This window comes from Fusarium musae, chromosome 5 (assembly GCF_019915245.1).
Source record: "Fusarium musae strain F31 chromosome 5, whole genome shotgun sequence".
Classification (NCBI taxonomy): domain Eukaryota; kingdom Fungi; phylum Ascomycota; class Sordariomycetes; order Hypocreales; family Nectriaceae; genus Fusarium; species Fusarium musae.
The window spans coordinates 3,045,318-3,064,567 of NC_058391.1; the positions used below are offsets into that span (position 1 = coordinate 3,045,318).

The 19,250-nt window shown below is 49.5% G+C and overlaps 3 protein-coding genes across 3 annotated transcripts; 2 read left to right on the plus strand and 1 right to left on the minus strand.

The window, feature by feature from the left end:
- Positions 1–232: 232 nt before the first annotated feature.
- Positions 233–12,948, minus strand: J7337_007367 (putative Hybrid PKS-NRPS biosynthetic cluster; the record flags this gene model as incomplete). The annotated part of the gene is made up of 6 exons (XM_044825019.1): positions 233–4,312; positions 4,387–11,243; positions 11,300–11,750; positions 11,798–12,090; positions 12,281–12,375; positions 12,605–12,948. The coding sequence occupies 6 exons, from the start codon at positions 12,946–12,948 to the stop codon at positions 233–235; spliced, it is 12,120 nt and encodes a 4,039-aa protein (XP_044680676.1).
- Positions 12,949–14,342: 1,394 nt separating this feature from the next.
- J7337_007368 (putative secondary metabolism biosynthetic enzyme) lies at positions 14,343–15,416 on the plus strand (the record flags this gene model as incomplete). Its single annotated transcript, XM_044825020.1, has 1 exon — positions 14,343–15,416. The coding sequence occupies one exon, from the start codon at positions 14,343–14,345 to the stop codon at positions 15,414–15,416; it is 1,074 nt and encodes a 357-aa protein (XP_044680677.1).
- Positions 15,417–15,834: 418 nt separating this feature from the next.
- On the plus strand, positions 15,835–17,675 carry J7337_007369 (uncharacterized protein; the record flags this gene model as incomplete). The annotated part of the gene is made up of 3 exons (XM_044825021.1): positions 15,835–15,999; positions 16,090–16,516; positions 16,567–17,675. 3 exons carry the CDS (start codon positions 15,835–15,837, stop codon positions 17,673–17,675), a joined length of 1,701 nt encoding a protein of 566 aa, XP_044680678.1.
- Positions 17,676–19,250: the final 1,575 nt, after the last annotated feature.

The window sequence follows — 19,250 nt, forward strand, 5'->3', positions numbered from 1 at the left end:
ATGCAGGGTAGTTGGTGGAGTTGACTACGGAGTACAGGGTTGGTGTTGACAGTAACATTGCATTGAACCGGATACGCGGAAATACAAAAATGCTCACATGATGAGAAAGAACTGTATTCTGTTTAGTACAAAGAGACGAGAGAGAAAAATTACATGCAAGAAATATCCACAAACTCCAGGCACCTCTATCTATCCCTGTGTCCCGGCCATATTGCTCCCGACAAAACATCCTTCATCTGCTCATCACAGCAGTATCACCCTTGTCATCACTAAACTCCACCTCCAGCGCTGTCAAGAATTGCTTCAATCCCTGCTTCTTCGCTTGACCAAACCATTGGAGCACCTTTGTAGTAGGAAGCTCCTTCAACTCTGGCAATTGCTCGCAGAGGTTCGCAAACTCGCCCATGCTCAATGTCTTGGTACCCGCGTGTTCGATAACCTTAACGTCGTCTTGTGATTGGACAGAAGACTGGAGAAGCGCGTCGAGAATGCGGCTCGAGATCTGATCAATTGGTGCGAAATGACCCGTGCCATTCAGACCTGTTGGATCGGGGCGCAGAGAAATGGCTTTCGCGAGACGAAGAAGCTCATCTGACGTGATGGTATCCTCATCGCCAGTCTCAGTAGCAGTCAATGCTGGCGCTGGGCGGTGAATGAACACAGGCAATCCAGTTCGCTTCGCAGCATCACGCAACAAACCCTCCGCAGCCCACTTTGAGGCGACATATCCATCGCCGCCATCGACAGGTGGATGTCCATCTCCATACCGTTTGACAGCTCCACTAGACAACACGTGAACCGGGAGACGGCGGGGAAGCGCGAGACGAATGAGTTCCGCGACACTGGTAACGTTGACAGCGCGAAGGGAACGGTAATCATCCCAGAAAGAGCGATTGGCACCGCAGTGGATGATCGCGTCGACACTGTCGCTGAGACGCGTGAAGTCAGTGTCGGATAGACCGAGGTTGGGTTGGCTGAGATCTGCGTGCCAGAGAGTCACTTTGTCGCTGGCCTCGTCAATTGACGCGTCGCGGACAAGACAGTGTATCTCAGATACTCGAAGCGCCTCAGCAAGATGGGACATCAAGTTTTGCCCCAAAAACCCGGTCGCGCCAGTGACAAGAACGCGTAGAGAACCATCCGCTTTCTGCGACGCGACCTGCGGTATGCTCAACCACTCATCGGGAATCTTGGTCTCCCTCTCCCAATCGATATCACCACCACTGACCTCATCGTTCACCAGCGCTGCCATCTCACGAAGCTTACTAGCAGCCATGAGGTTCAAAAGTCTCAGCGACACGTTGAACTCCTTCCTGATCATGCCCTGAAGCTTGATCAGAAGCAATGAGCTTCCGCCGACGTGGAAGAAGTCGGTGTCTGCTGTGATGGTGGCCGAAGCACTCGCTGGGACTAGGGTCCGCCACATCTTCGCGATCTTTTTCTGTGTCTCCGACTCAAGACTGCCCTCTTCAGCAACGGCATCATTGGCAGTAGATGGCGTGAAGGCAGGCAGAGGAAGAGCTGCGATCGCGCTGCGGTCAGGCTTCTGATGCGCTGTCAATGGGAAGCGGTCAATTGGCAGCATCAAAGCTGGAAGCATGTAATGAGGCAGAGGGAGTTTCGAGACGATCTTGCGCAAGAAGGACTCTACTTCAGGACGACGAAGACTCTTGTCAGCGATAACGACATGCGCGACAAGGAAGCCATCATCATCGTGATCCTCATGGCGCTCCTCAGGGTATCGTAGAGTCACAACAGCATCTGACAGAACGCCCTGGGCCGCGCTCAAGATAGCACTCTCCACGTCGCCTAGCTCAATGCGATAGCCGCGCAGCTTGACCTGGGTACCGCCTTCGATACGACCCAAAATGTCAACCATACCGTTCGCGCGAAGCTTGCCACGGTCGCCGGTGCGATACATGATCTTCCACTCCTTGGACGAAGTCCATGGATCCTGAATGAACTTCTCTTTGGTAAGGTCCGGACGCCCGAGATAGCCATCTGCCACACCAGCACCTCCTACCACAATCTCACCAGGATAGCCACGTGGAACGAGGCTCATGTTCTCATCGACGATGTATGTAGAGTAATTGGCGCAAGGGAAGCCAACGTCGGTGACATATCGCATCTGCGCCTTGTCGCCCTCAGCGTAGTCAGCAAAGTTGAGTTCAATCCTGTTGGTAACAGTTGTCTCGGTCGGACCACAGTGATTGAAGACTCTGAGACGAGGAAGTTCAAGGCCAGCGAAAGCGCGAACGAGAGCGGTTGACAGAGGCCCACCAGATGAGGAAGCATTCTCCCAAGCTGTGCAATCGAGAAGACGGTCTCGAGCAAAGCGATGCCAGATACTATACTCAGAGGGCGTGCACATCGTATACGTAATGTTGTGTCGGGCGATCATATCGACTGTACCAAGAGGGTCACCTCGCTTCGAGTTGGGAACGACGATGACACAACCGCCGTTGCAGAGCGCAAGCATCGTCTGATCAATTGAGAGATCAAAGCTGAAAGCGCTCTGTTGGAGGACTCGAGCGGCATAGCTGGGCTTGTCCTGTTCTTGAACGATGGCGTGTGGTTCAACGAGAGCCTTCAGACTTCGATTTGTGTGGACGACGGCCTTCGGGATGCCAGTTGAGCCGCTCGTACAGAGGATCATAGCCTTCTGACCAGACTTCGCTCGGATCGGGACTTCAGCTGAAGAAGATCCAGCGATAGGAACGTGGATCATCTGAGCAGACCGAGTTCCCAATCGATCAAACTTGTCGGCGGTAGAGTCATCAACGAGAACTGCTTGGGGTTGAGCGACCTGCACATTGGCTGCCAGTCGAGGCATCCCAATGGGAGGATACAAGGGCACGTAGGTCATGCCGAGCTTGAGAATCGCAAGCATCGAGCAGATCCAGTCAACACCAGTTTCTTGGAAGACACCGATGAAGTCATTCTCGCTCAAACCAGCAGAGGTCAAAGAAGCGGCGATCTCATCGATGCGACGACCCATTTGCTCGTAGGACAATTGACTCGTCTCATCGTCGAGGGCCGGTGCAGACGGGCTCTCGCGAATCATGGCGTCAATGCGATGCGAGAGGGTGTCGGAGTTAGGCCAAGCATCAATCGTCGGTCCCAGAGAAATAGACAAGTCATTCTGGGTCCACGGCGGCAGCGACTTGAGAGCCGTCTTCGAGCCAGCCTCATCCGCTGTAACCTTTCTCAAAAGATTGGCATACGCCTTGATAAGCATCTCAGCATGCTCTGCGTCATACAGCGTCGATTGAACCTCAACACCAACTCGAACACTCCCGCCATTCTGCTCATCAGAGTCGTCAAGGATGTAAAATGCAAGATCGCTACCTTGGCGCTCTGCTCGACCGGTACCCATCTTCGCCCTGCAGTCGCCAAGTCTGAACCACTCCTTATGAGAAACGCGGTAGTCAATCAGGACTTGCGCGACGGGTACTGCATCGCCATGACGCGTGATGCAGAGTTCTTTGAGGAGAACGTCGAGCGGAAGAACGGAGTGCTCAAGGGCCTTGTAGGTCTTTGTGCGAGCGGCCTTGACGGCATCTGAGAAAGAGAGTTTGTTGTAGTCAGCGCGATCGAAGCGGAGGAAGAGAGTGTTGACGAAAAGACCAATCGTATCCATGAAGTCCTTATCGAGTCTGTTGGTATCGTCCATCGCGATGAACAAGCGATCAACAGAGTCAGGCATCAGACCAAAAAGCAGAGTCTGAAGAGCTGCGACGTAGACGTGGAATGACGTTGAGTGATTGGCCTTGGCAAGCTTCCTGATGCGCGCCGCCTCCGAAGGCTCAAGAGTGATCTCCGCGTTGTAACAACTGTAGTTCTCGAGTAACTTCCTGTGGCTGACCTTTGCAAAGGGTAGAAGAGGAAGTGGCTCGGGCTCAGGCATGATGAGCTTGCGATAGTACTCAATTGCCTTCCTCCACTCAAATGGCTTGGACAGGTTCTGCCTGCGTTGCTTGGCAATGTAAGCTCGGTACTGCTTCGCATCAGGTAATGCCGGAATCGATCCGTTGGCGTTGTAGGCTTTTCCCAGGTCGCTCCAGAAAATCTCGAGACTGTACCCGTCAAAGGCGATGTGATGGAATGCTAACACGAGCCAGTGCTCAGTGTCGGATTGGGAAAGAAGGGAAAGTTTAATGGTTTCCCAACCGCCGAGATCCCAAGGGTGAGAATGAAGCCATTCCATCTCTTCGTCAACGTCCTCTTTGCTATTGATGTGTCGTGATGTGAGGTGGACTGTCGGCTTTGAGAGAACGCCTTGCATGGGCGTCTCGAGAGACTTGCCCCCAAACTGTGATACTGGTCAGCTTCGTGCTCTAAGCAGAGCACTAATTGCTCTAGGAAAGGATTGGAGCCGCCACTCACAAAGAATCTTGTCCGTAAGATCTCATGCCTTTTAGTAACACCTTCCAACGCCCTATCCAACTTCCCAACATCAATCCTGCCCTTCAAGTGCGCCGAAATCGTAACATTAAACGTAGTCTTATCCTCCAACGCCGTAGTAAGGAACCAAAAGCGACTCTGAACAAGGGACATCTCATCAACAACCTCACTGGAACTCTTCACAATCTCCTCCCGCCTCTCCGCCGCCGCTTTTTCATCTGCACGGCGCTTTTTCGTCTCGTCTTGGAGCTCTCGCTTATGCCTGTCGTCCAACTGATTGTTATTCTTCATGTTGCTTAGAGATGGGGGGATGCTTGCCGTGTCAGCTCCCGCTGTGCTCTTTGCGGTTGTGGAAACGTCTGTCGCTGAGCTTTGTGAGACAGCATCGGAGTCGCCAGTCACAACGTCTGAGCTAGAGCTTGAGGTTGGAGGCTCAGTGAGCTTCTTGTCGCTGACTGGTTGCGCTTCATTGTTTGCATCGTCACCATCGCGGTCTAGGTCAAGGAGAGCCTTGGGAATTCGCTCCAATGCATCGCTTGCGAGATCAAGAATTGAGTTGCCACCCAGAATCTTGAGAACAGGCATGTCGGTGTCGAGTTCTTTCAAGAACCACGATCGCACGTCCACAGCGACAAGTGAATCAACACCTTGGTCTACCAAAGCCAATGACTCGGGAACATCAGTCTCTGCAGGGATACGTAGCATCTTCTTCAGTTTCAGAGTAAAGGCATCAGCGATGACCCTCAACGCCTGGTCCTTGCTAGTGACACGCTTCAATTGGCGACTAAGCGACACAGCAGCTGCGTTACCTGACGCATCGACATCTGCATCGCCGTCGACACGTTCAATCAACATGTTGCTGAACTTGGAGTCATGAATGAAGAATGACTTGTGCTCATCGTCAGAGAATTGAGGCATGATTCCCTGCGAGATCTCACCGCCCTCAATATCCTCATCAGGACCGAAGCGCTGCCCAGCGAGAATGGCTTCGGCGATGAGCTGGTGAAGACCTTGCGCCGAGGTATTGGCGATACCGATGTCCTTGAAAAAGCTCGCGTCGTAAATCTTCTGTCGCTCAATGTAGCCGAGACCAATGAGAGCGCTGATGTTGATGATGGACGCTGCGAGACCGCGCTTGCGACGATTGTTGACGAGGGAGGCCATGAACATGTTGGCAGCAGCATAATTGGCTTGACCTCGAGATCCGACGATACTAGCTGCAGAGCTGAACATGAGGAAGAAGTCCAGCTTGGTATCGGCAAATAGTTCATCGAGGTAGATACTGCCATTGACCTTGGGCGCAAGGACCTTGTTCAGATTGGCAGCGTCCATGTCCTTGAAGAGAACATCCTGCAGAAGCATGGCGCCATTGGCAACACCAGCGATCGGCGGTAGCGTGCGGGTGATGGCCTGGTGGCACAAATGAAGCGATTCCTTGCTAGTGATGTCAAGTTTGCGAGGAACGACAGTGACACCAGCTTGCTCCATGTTGTCAATAAATCGCTGATCGACCTTGGGATAGCGACTGGTCAGCACGACATATCGTGCGCCATGAGCTGCCATCCATTCACAGCACGATTGGCCCATCTCGCCCGACAGACCAACGAGCAGGTAAGTCTTGTCTGATCGGAAGATGTTGGTATGGTGATCAAGGGGATGAACGCGCACTGGTACTGATGGAGTTGTCCAATCAACGAGGTGCAGCGACTGGCCAATTGGTGCAGTGAAACCCTCGATGTGGTTGAGAGGGACAGTCTCACGATCGCGAGCTTCAATAACCATACTGCTCGCTTTACTCCAAGCAGCCTGGAGAGCAGCCTTCGCATCTGCGAGATCGCCTGGGCGAACCTCGATGCGGTTTCGGATCAGCGACTTCTCTGTGCGAGCATACCATGGAAGGCACTCAGCCATGGTAGACGCAACAATTGAAGAGGGGCTGTTGGGAGCTGAGAAGTCGACCAGGAGCGATGAGCTGGCCAAAGCAGGGAGAACCTTTCTAATAGCACGAGATGACATCACCTGCGCCAGCCAAGTGGTCTTGCCAGGATGATCCTGAGGCTGCTGACCTTCAACCAGGCAGCCTGTGAAGCTGACGCGCCATGATGGTGCGGGATGCGACTCGAACAAGCTCATGATTGCAGTGCGCACTAAAGGATCTGCCTCGTGAATGACGATGTGACTACCCTTTGGCTGAGGTGCCAGTGCCGCAATCTGAGCAGCGACGAGGTGCGCCGCTGTCGACAACAGAGCCATTGAAGATAGCTCCTCCGAAGCACCAGCTGGTAGCGCGACAGTGAGGTCCTGGGGTGTTGTCGCTGGTGTCTCAGCAGATGATGTCAAAGCGAGAACCCGTTTGCCATCGGCATCGCCAACGCAAAGACGGAAGTAACCCAAGGTGCTAATCCTTAAAGCTTGGAGAAGTGACTTCCGGATGCGGACCTCGTAGAATGGGACAGTAGCATCAGTCTCTGGTTGAACGCGCAGAGGCGAGATCTGTCCGATGACTGGGGCTGCCAATGGCGCATTGACACTGGCGTTGAGACTGAAAGAGGTCTTGGGCGACTGGGGATCAACATCCTCATGGATGATGCGTCGGATTGAGTTGAAGCGATGGTTCAACTCCTTGTTGACGTTCAATCGCGGCATGTAAGTCTTCTTCTCAACGACTCGGACCTCAGACTCTTGAGTCCACTGAAGCTTGTCATTGAGATCAGCGCCATTGGCAATCTCTTCGCGCTTCCACTTATCAAGAAGTTCAATGCGCCTGAGAGTTCTGGCGACGAAGGAAGGCACCCAAGCTCCGTCGCCGACGGTCGCATTGTCGAGATCAACTGTCTGGAGGGTGATACTAGGGTATTCTTGACGAATTGATCGCGCGAGACCGACGACCATATTATTGTAGGGCTGCTCTGAAGCGGCGCCCTTGGTGACCCAGAGGATGTTGCGGCCACGAGCCCATAGGGTCTTTAGACCGTCTAGCTTGGGGTCTGTGACGGTGCGGAGGACAGGTTCATCAAGTTCTGTGAGACAGAGAACAGAAGAACCTTCAGGGAGCTGATCTTCGGTGATGTCATTGAGGGCTTCAATCGATCTAAAGTGGCTCGTGGTCTGGTAAAATGGCGCAACGAGAGACTTGGTCTTCTCAACAAGATCCATCGTACCAAGGGACTTTCCGCCGACGACCACCAGGCTCTGTTGCTTTTCAGGCACAGCAGCGAGGGGCTCCCTCAAAAGATCAACCTTCTCATCTCTCGCCATTGAGACCCAGAGACACATAGGCTGCGTCTGGTTGTGGCCAACGGTATGCGTATCAACACCAGTGAAGCCAGTCCTCTTCAGGGCGTCGTCCCACTGCTCAAGCGTCAACATGGGACCCCAAGGGCGACCATACTCCGCGCCGGACCACCAGGCAGCGAAGCCACCCATACCGATACCCAGTCGCACGGCGTCGTTGTTGATGTTCTCGAAGCCGATGAGACGACCACCGGGCTTGAGAAGACGACGGATGTTGCGGAGAGCTCCCTCGACATCGCCAGTCGCGTGTAGGGCCATTCCGGCCATCACGACGTGGTAGGATGACTCGGTAAAGCCCTGCTCTTCGATACTGTTGTTCATATCGAGAGCCTTGAAGTTAATCCGACCGGAATAATCCTTGAACTTCTCTTCTGCTTTGTCAAAGAAGGCAGTGGAGATGTCTGTAAAGGTGTAGACCGAGAAGGCGCCGTCAATAGCGGGCAACGCGTGGGATGTCGCACCGCCAGTTCCCGCACCGACTTCAAGGACGCGCATCTGAGGGTAGATGTGCGCAAGTTGGCGCATCATGTTGTACATCTTCTGGTCACTTGCCTCGTAACGAAGAGTCTCCTCGTAGTACCGATTGAGCATGTTATCCTTGGTAAGGTACTCGTGCACGTTGCCTTCGTTCGCAGGGACGACTTCAAGAAGGGCCTTGGCAGCCGCGTGGGTGAGTCTAAAGTCGTTCGAGTTGGCATACTCCGCAAGAAGACGATCGACCTCAGCTTGGGTATCGTTCATCATCCCTGGAGTCAGAAAATGATGCCCTCCACGGCTGACGAGACCGATAACGTGGTCGCACCAAGTGAGAAGACGCTTGAAGTGCTCTTGAGCTTCATCGCGAGCCTTTGAGCCAGCAGGGATAAGTTCAGCGAGACGTCGCACGTAGAATAACGACAGTCTGTCAAGGTTGTCGGCTGAACGAATCTCTGCGTCGGCGACTTCTTTCGAGCGATTGACGCGCGATGCGAGAACACCATCAGGTTCAGAAGGACCGTAGACCCATGTGGAGAAAAGAGGCGAGTCGTTGGCAGCAGTGGCAGGAGTAAATGGCCTCATTCTAGCACCTTCGACCGCGATGTAGGCTTGTTGGCCATCAGGCGAAAGCATCTTCATATCGCCGACAGCCTCACCGAGTGAATCGGCATCTTCACCAAGCGTGGTGCTCGCTTCCCAAGCCATGGTTGCGCCCCGAGCTGCTGACGCGAAATAAGGATTGACGTGGATAGCATCGATGCCTACCAACATCTGCAGGCACCACAAACGACCATCGCCGGGCGCAGCCATGGCAGCGAGGACAGTCTGTACACCAGAGTCCATGAGACCAGGATGAGCGAGGGCGACTTGATCCTCCCACTCGGGGCCCGATTGATCAATGATCTTTCCGATCGCAAAGTCGGACTTGCGCTCAATCTCGACAATGCCCTTGAAGGGAGGAGAGTACTGGTAACCGTGCTTGGCCAGCTCGGTATAGAAGCGGTCGATCTCAATGGGCGCGAGGTTGAATTGGCGAGCCGGGTCCTGGGCAGTTTGACCCGGAATGGCATCTGCTGATGGAGCACCGAGACGAGCGACGACGCGACCGTGAGCATGGGTAGATGTAATAGCTGGTGCCAGTCCATGAGTGTGATAAGAGCAGCAGACAAAGTCAACGACAAGCTCATCATGGCTACTCTCAACAGTCTTCATAGTAACAAGTGTCTCAACACTCGAACTGTCATCATTGAAGACAATCGCCTGATCCATGGTAAGATCATAAAGACTCAACAATCTCACGGTCGGAGAATCCTTGAGATCTCGCACCAGTATCATCGCTGCTTCTAGAGCCATAGCTGCGTATCCGCAGCCGGGGAAGATGACCTGTCCTTGAAGACGATGGCCTCGAAGCCAAGGGATCTCACGGGCGCGAAGGATGTTGCGCCATTGGGTCATGCCCGGAACGCTGTTCTCGACCATGCGACGACCGAGGATTGGGTGGACGGGCTCATCCATTTGACGAAGCGCGGCACAGAAACGGGACTCTGACCAGAAGACTTGAGAATCTGCTGTGAAAGGGTATGGAGGGAGGTCTCTGACCACAGTGGGTGTTGATGATCGACCGGAGAGTGTAGCGTCAATTGAAGCAAAATTGACATGACCGCGACCCAGATTACGCCAGACAGCGCCAAAGCAATCGGCGACACTCTCAACGTCGTCTTTGCCGCGAGTAAGCACACCCTGGTATGGTGTACCACTTCCAAGGCTCTCCAGTGCAGGGCCTTTAAGTGCAGGATGGGGTCCTAGTTCCAAGGCCATGTCAAAAGGTCCCGAATGCACCAGCGCGCAATCAAGTGCTGGCGCAAACATGACTGGCTTGACCATATTGTCAATCCAGTACTGAGGACTTAAGTTCTCCCGTTTCATAGGCGCAGCATCAACCTTGGTACTCGAGAACCATAGAGGACGCTGCTCAGAAGCGAATTCTTCATCGAAACGGACACCGCTTCTCTGCAGGGCCTCGAGATACGGTCCTGCTGCAGCCTGCATGTGACTAGAGTGATACGCTGTATCAACCTTGAGTCGTCTCGCAAATTTGCATTCGTCTTGGAAGACAGCTATGGCCTCTTCAATAGCATCCTCATCCCCAGAGAGAGTAACGCTGGAGGGTGCATTGACAGCTGCGACGGTGATACGGCCGGCGTTATCCTCAAGGGCGCAGAACTCGAGAGCGTCGGCTTCGTCCGTCCCCACTGCTGCCATGGCGCCCTTGATCTCGCTGGATGACGGCGACGCAGCGAGTTTGGCGTAGCGACCGCGGTAGTAAGCTGTCACGATGGCCGCGCGGCGAGTCATGAAGCCAGCAGCGTACGCGGCTGCGATCTCACCAGATGAATGGCCCACCACAGCGCTGAGCTGAATATTTGCCAATTCTCGGATAAGATCAACAAGAAGGACCTGAACAGCAGTGCAGAGAGGCTGCGAAATGGCGGCTTCAGCGACGCGACTAGTCTCCTTGAAGGCAAGCAGCTCAGACTCAAGTGTGAAGTCTGGTGCGTCTGAAGCGGGAAGTTCAGCCAGATAGCCATCGAGCTCAACGATCTTGGCACGGGCCCAAGCAGATGACTCAAGAAGTACGGCACCCATTCGAGGCCATTGAGCGCCCTGACCACTGAAGACACCAAGGATCTTCGGTTTAGCGACACTCGATGATCGGTGAAGTTTATGTGATGAGTCTGTCAGACGCTCAATTTCAGAGAGAATAGCACTTCTGGCAGCTTCTTGGGGATTGCCAGAACCAGCAGGGACCACGACGCTGCTCCTGTAAGGCAGTGTTGAGCGTCGGTTGTGCAATGTCCAAGCCAGGTCAGACATGTTTGTCTCATACCGCTCTTCTAAAAAGCTTAAATATGAGGAGAGCATTTCTTTGAGAGCTTTCTCGCTGTTGGCGGAGAACAAAAGTGGTGTGTATAGACGAGGAGACTCTGCTTCAGTGGTCGCTACAGCCTGGTTATGAAGAGCAGGCTCGTAGCTCTCCAGAATCGCATGAGCATTCGTGCCACCAAATCCTGTGCAGATATTATTAGCAAGTGACAAGTGTGGATGACTACGCTAAGTTCCTCACCAAAACTGTTAATACTTGCACGCCTGACGCTTCCATGTACATTAGGCCAAGCTTTTGCAGAAGTAGGAACTTCGAGATTGCCGTAGAATGGCTCAATGTCAGGATTGAGTGTCTCAAAGTGCATGTTAGGCGGCACGGTAGCATTCTTCATCGCCATCATGGTGCCAAGCAGACTTGCGAGACCAGCTGTGCCCTCAGTGTGACCAATCTGGGTCTTGATGGAAATGACGTTGAGCTTCTCATCGCGAGGTTGGTTATCGCCGAAGAATGCTCGGAAAATGGCCTCAGCTTCCTTAGGATCTCCGGCTTTGGTGCCTGTGCCATGGGCGTGGAAGAGCTGAGGACGGTCAGAGGGCTTGGTGATGTCCAAACCAGCCCGTTGGTAAACATCACGAATGAGAGCTGTTTGAGCGATGTTGCTCGGCACAGTCAAGCCTGGTGTTTTGCCGTCCTACTATCATTAGCTTCCCTCTCCTTTACGTCATATTGGTCACTTACCTGGTTCACACCAGTCTCTCGAATGATGCACTCAATCGGATCTCCATCGGCAAGCGCCTGGCTCAGCGTCTTCAAGATAACCGAGGCAAATCCCTCACCTCTAGCATACCCGTCAGCGTTAGCATCCCACATTCGACTCCGACCTGTAGGCGAAATCATGCGCAGCTTGCTCTCGCAGATGTACATGCCGGGAAGCAAGATGAGATTTGCACCTGCAGCGACTGCAACGTTGGACTCCCCGCTACGCAGAGTCCTGACTGCTTCGTGCACTGCAACCAGACTTGAGCTGCATGCTGCAGAACATTCTGTTAGCATGTGGGGTTTGTAGATTGCAGATGGGGAAGACTTACCTGTGTCGATGCTCATGGAGGGTCCGTGCCAGTCAAACTGGGTCATTCATGTTAGTTCTGCACCAGCGCTGCAGCGTTTCACTCACTATTACAACGTTAGCACTTGAGATGTCAGAGGAAATGTGTTACTTACCAAAGTACGATACACGATTGGACATGACAGCACGAGAAACGCCAGTGCCCATGTAGGTGGGAATGTCGTCCCAGTCTTTGGCAAGCATTTGGGCCCTGCATGCATTGTCAGTAACATGGAGATGCAGATATATGATCTGAGTACGCACCAGTCATCACACATCTGTCCTACAAATACTGATGTCTGCATATCAAGATCTGTCAGTTCTGCAAGAGATATGCTCTGTAGTTGCTGTCAAAACTCACATCTGAGCCCTTCAGGTCTTCCATCGCCCTGCATACTGTCAGCACTTATCTCTCCTCACAAACATTCAATATAACTCACAAGCCTGCATCAACCACAGAGTCATAGACTGTCTCCAGCAGCAACCTCTGCTGCGGATCCATAGCCTCAGCCTCCATAGGCTGAATGCCAAAGAAGCCGTTGTCAAACTTTGTCACGTCCTCATCTAGGAAGTAACTCTGCGTAACATTGGTAGTACCATGATGCGTCGGATCAGAGTGGTAAAATGAGTCCACATTAAACCGAGCAGGTGGCACCTTCTGCAGGACATCTCGGGATGAGAACACCAGGTCCCAAAGCTTAGAAGGTGTGTTACAACCGCCGGGGAAACGACACGCAGTGCCGACCACCGCAATGGGTTCATTAGCCTTTGAGAATTTTGTCATTGTAAAAGATAGTAGTAGTGTTTCAAAGGATAATTCTCAAAGGCAAAAAAGTAAGGGGGCTCACTAAGTTCTGTTTGGTACAGCCAACAGTGGCGTTGACTTTATAAGATAGTGTGTGGGAAGACAGAACCTCAATACCTGACTTGTTTTGCTAGACAAATGGGAAATCTACTCGAGGCTCTATCACGACTACGTCCTAGATGGGGATGGGATTCCAGGGGCTTGAACATCAAGGATTATGAACAGCCTCTCCACTCCGCCTTCACAGCCGCTCTCACTTACCGGATGAGCAATTCCTCTCCCGGTCCCGATAATCCTCATGCCATGCTCGGCTACCGGCTCGAAAATCTTCGGATTCAGTCCCCAGTGTGCAAGATATCAAGGTATAACGTAACTCTGCAGCGGTAAGCTTATCAAAGAAAGCGGAGAAGATTTGGTCACTCGCATTGACATGTCGATTATTGGTGATCAATGTTGCAGTAGGATTGTGGTGAAGTTTCAGGGCTGGCGGCTTGGGGAGATACTTTGGAGTGAAGTATAGAGATGTTTCGGAACAGTTATACGATTATTGGTGGAATGGGGTCAATGGAGTGCTGATGTGATCCGAAGGATGGGCAAGGTTCATGCAGGTGTTTGTCATATGAATGGATGCGAGAGTGAATCGGGTTCAGAAAGATAATGGTCTGACATCTGGAAGCCAAGATGTGATATGGTGAAGTTGCTGACCTGGATATTGTCAGCTGGGAGAGTAGAATGTATTTCATGCAATTTAACTATAGGCTATAACCAATTAGTTAGACATAATATACCCTTTATAGTAGATATCCTTAAAAGAAGGTAAAATGATTTTAGTAAAAAGACCTTAGAAATTATATATTTTTTAGAGTTAGTTATATTTAAGTATATTTAAATATATAGTATATAAGAAATATTTTTGATATTCTTTATCATTTCTAGCTAGTAAGGTATTTTTATAAGAAGTAATTTACTAATTTTATAGTTAATGTCTAATACCCTTTTACTATAACCCCTTATAAGCCTTTAAGGGTAGTAACTAATCTCACGCCCAGAGAAAGCTGTCCCACATATGATAACAAGGTTTATCCATATCTAACCGCCGTGCGTCATACCACTCATCCACTCTTCATTCATACACAGGTTCTCCATCTCAATTCCAGGATTCAGCTCCTTCAGATGCAACAGTCATCTGCCAAGCGTAGCCAAGCTATCAATCTAGATTCCTTCTTTAGTCAAACCTGTCTTCTTCCTGAAATGGTGTGACATAAACACCAGCCTGCATACGAGTTACCAGGATGTTGACATCAAAGCAAGTTAAATAGAGCGTCTATTTCGACTCTTTGATGACAGGGCCCAAGCAGGCAACGACAGAAACTATGGAGCCAATCAACATCCCCAAGACGCAGCGTGCTCTTATCGGCACCGAGCGTGATACCCTCGAACTGACAGACGCCGCACCGGTTCCTACCCCTGGCAAGGGATGGGTACTGGTCAAGAACGTGGCGGTGGGCCTCAACCCCATCGACACTAAGCTTACAAGCGGATATACGGTCCATGGAGCAATTGGCGGCTTTGACTGCTCTGGTAAAGTCATCGCCCTCGGTCCCGATGCCTCAGACAGTCCACTCAAAATAGGCGATGAGGTCGGAATCATGGTGCTTGGCATGAACCGTTCGATGCCGGACGTGGGAGCGTATTCCCAGTACACTCTGGCACAGGAGGATTTCATCCTACGCAAGCCATCCGGGTACTCCCTTGCTGACATGGCATCTCTCGGCACTGTCTTCATGGCTGCAGGCCTAGCCATGAGGCGGCTCGAGCTCCCCGGGACACCCCTGCAGCCCTCGCCAACACCCCACTACGTGCTTGTGTACGGGGGTGGGACAGCAACAGGCACCATCTTCTGCCAGCTAACGCGACTGGCTGGTCTCCTGCCAATTGCTGTATGCTCCCCCAACAGCAACGAGCTCGCCAAGAAGTCCCAAGCCGTTGAGTGCTTTGACTATCGCGATCCCGACGCTTCCGTGGACGCGATCAAGAAGCTCACCAAGAACGGGCTCAAGTACGCGTTCGACTGCATTGGCTCGGTTGACTCTGCGCGCTTCTGCTTCCGAGCAATCGGCCGAATGGGTGGGCACTACGAGACGGTGCATGTGCCCCACGAAGCCATCACGCGAACGAGGAAGACGGTTAAGTCGGGATTTACGTATGGGCTTGAGATGGCAGGGTTGGACATTGACATGCCGCGGCCTCACGGGCGGCCTGGTAATCCCGAGCTGAGAAAGTTTGGTGTCGACCTTGCGCGGATGCTGGAGGGATTGCTCCGCGATGGTAAGATCGTGCCGCATCCTGTCCAGGTGAGGGAGGGGGGGTTGGAGGGCGCCTTACAGGGCTTAGAGGAGATCAAGGCGGGGACCGTTAGGGGCCACAAGCTGGTTTACTTGCTCTAGACAGCCGTTATTGAGGCACTTCGACACGGTATCCAGTCAGTTAGATAGTAGAGTATCATTATTGAACATTATTTCGTAATTTTGCCATTGATTACACCACATCATATCATAGCACAATGTCACATTTCACGTTGTTTTTCACTTCTCGAAGGAATGCTCTACCCTGTAATCGATCAGACCACTTTCATGATCCCTGCTCCACAGATGTTGGTTGGTCGACATCCAATTTACGTCAGGACAATCGGTGTCTTTCTTTGTTCCGTGTCAGATTTCGCGTATTGGATTGATGCGTTCTTTTTCCTTTTCGGAAACAACTTCCATGTTCCTTAGTCCCGCGGCTTTACAGATCGACCATTGATCTTTTGTCGTCGCGCAGCCACCGTGGTCACCTCGAGAGTATCACATCCAGCCCTTGACAATGAAGTTCCTGAAACGAAACAAGCCTCCAAAGGAGGACGAACATCATGTTGTCCATGATGCGAGGGCTACTGCGGAGGAAGAGGCTGCCATTGACTACCCTCACGGCATGAAGCTTGCTCTTATCATGACCTCTGCTTATCTGAGCATGTTTTTGGTTGCCCTGGTACGTGGTGCCCTCACCAAAATCATATCAGTTATTCCCCAGAAATAATATCACTTCAATCAGAAAGGCTAATAGATCAATTGTCTACAGGACCGATTAATCGTCTCGACCGCCATTCCAAAAATCACAGACGAATTTCGGGCCGTCGCCGATGTTGGCTGGTATGCATCCGCATACTTCATGACAACATGCGCATTTCAGCTCATGTTCGGCCGACTATACACATTCTTCAGCGTCAAGCTCATCTTTCTCATCAGCATCTTGATCTTTGAAGTTGGCTCAGCTGTCTGTGGTGCCGCGCCATCTTCCACTGCGCTCATCGTCGGCCGCGCAATTGCTGGTGTTGGAAGTGCCGGGATCTATGCTGGTGCAGTTATCGTCACGGTGTACTGCATCCCACTTGAGAAGAGAACTCCCTACCAAGCTGTTGTCGCTGCGATCTTTGGTGTCACCAGCGTATTAGGTCCCCTACTTGGAGGTGCATTCACAGATTCTTCCGCGACGTGGAGATGGTGCTGTAAGTTCGGCTGCCTTTGAGAAATTCCAACTGTTGCTAACAAATATTAGTCTACATCAACCTACCCATCGGAGCTGTCGCTGCCGCGCTCCTCGCATTTTTACTTCAAGTCCCCGATCGCGCAACTGCTCGCCTTCCCCTCAAAGAAAAGCTCCTTCGCCTTGATGGCCCAGGATGCGTTATGCTTCTCGGTGGCATCATTAGTCTTCTCACTGCTCTTCGATGGGGCGGCACAAAGTACCCCTGGTCCAACGGTCGCATCATCGCACTCTTTGTTGTTACCGGCGTCTGCCTCATCGCTTTTGTCGTGATTCAGATTCTGTTTCCGAACCATGCAACTGTCCCGCCGCACATCTTTACTCAACGCAGTATCACAGCCTCATCCTTTTCCATGTTCTGCACCGGAGCTACTATGATGACAACGCTGTACTACCTTCCCATCTGGTTCCAAGCTATCAAGGGCGTCAGCGCAGTTCAGTCAGGTATTCGCCTTCTGCCTACTGTCGTGGCTCAAGTAATTGCGTCATTCGTCAGCGCTGGCGGTGTACAAACTATTGGGCAGTACATGCCCTTCATGCTTGTCGGCAATGCCATTATGTGTGTCGGTACAGGGCTTCTCACTTTACTCAAAGTTCATACGAGCAGTGGAGAGTGGATTGGCTACCAGATACCATATGGCTTCGGCTTAGGTATCACTCTTCAAATCCCTCTGATTGCATCACAGACTGTACTGCCCTTGGAAGACGTACCAACAGGTACTTCAGTCCTGATCTTCTGTCAACTACTGGGAGGTGCCATCTTTGTCAGCGTTGGACAGAACCTCTTCACAAATGAACTGGTGAAAAGGATCAGTGCCATTCCTGGCGTTGATGTATTCAATCTTCAACAAGAGGGAGCTACCAGAATTCTGGATGGCCTGAGTGAAACTACAAAACGTCTTGTTCTTGTAGCTTACAACGCTTCTTTACGGCAAGCTTTCCTTTGTGGACTCATTCTCTCTTGTATCGGCTATCTAGGCGCTGTTTGTATGGAGTGGAGGAGCATCAAGCAGAACAAGCCCAAAGAAGAAGCACTGGGGACTGAGAGCACAGAGACCAAAGAGACAACAGGGGGCCCAATTGCCGAGAACGCGAACACGAATGGCAACAGTAGAACATAAGATCAGATAAGGAATAGCGGCACTTTATCGTACATTAGAACGCAATCCTGGCTTCGCTATAGAATAAAACTTGACCGATCATGCACTGTTTATCCGGTACTGAGTGCTTTCCTGCCGCAGAGACTTCTTAAATAGAGTTCACCCTAAATTCGCCCTAAAGATAAGCTGCATGACTCGAAAATGGCTACTCGTGGCGCTCCCGAGTAGTGCCCGCGTGCCAAGTTTTTCCGACTCCCCGTTGCATCCCTGCCCATTACGAAATCGAATTCGGCGGCTGAATCCTTCTACATTATATTAAAACTGAAGTGTATTTTCTAACCTTATAACTAACTTATAAACTTAATACTACTACTACCTTCTAATTACCTTAAACCTTTTTCTAACCTTTATTTTTAATAATATTAATATATATATTATTATAAAACTTTCTTTAAGTTAAGCTTTTTTTATATATTAGTATTTTTTAATAATTTTAATAGCTATATATTATACTTAAAAGATCTTATAAGTAAACTACTATTTATATATTAAATATAAATATAATTTAAATTTAATTTTATTAAATTAACTATATAATTACTTTTTTAAGTATTTATTAGTTATATTTACTTTTAATTTATATTTTTTATATTACTTTATATTATCTTATAACTTAATTTAATCTATTATTAACTTATTAAGCTAGCTTTAACTTATTAATATTTATAGTTTTTTTTTTAATACTAAAACTTTTATTTTTTAATTTATTTTTTTACTTTTTTTTTTTTTATTTTCCCTTTTTTATATTATAATAGCTTTTAATTTCTATAATATAATATTTATATTTATAATTTAATTACTATAATTATATATTTTAATTTTATAAACTATTTTTTTTTTTTAGTTATTATTAGCCTTACTTAAGGCTATTAACCTTTTAACTTTTTATATAATAGCTTAAATAGTAAGGCCCTTATAGTAAGCTAGAATTATAAAGCTTAAAATTAGTTAAGGTTTATTTACTTTAAGTAATATAATTACTACCTTAATTAAGTAATATAAATACTGCCCTTTAGTAGCTATATTAACCTTCTTCCTTTATTCTAGCTAAAAGAATACTAGGCTTAATATACCTATTATACTTAAGTATATTCCCTAACCTATTAGTTATAGTTACTAATATTAATTATAGCTACTAATATAATACTTACTATATAAAATAGCCTATAGCTATATAATTAGGCTTACTATATAACTAGCTATAACTTTAATATAGCTATTAGGCTTATTTTATAAGTAGCTAATAAGGAAGATCTAAAAAATATTTATATAATAGTAGCTACTATTAAGAAGAACTTTTTATTAAAGTACTAATTTAACTTTATTAAAATAGCTATCTTTAACTATAAGTTAATAAGGTTAATTAGTTATATAAATTATTTAGCTTATTTTAGTATAATTAACTTAAATTAAATTAATAATAAGCTTATAAGCCTTTTAAACTTAAAAAGGGTTTTAAAGGAAAGTTATCCTTTTTAATTAAATTAAATAGCTTTTTTTACTACTTAAATAAGTAATTTAAATATATATAAAAAG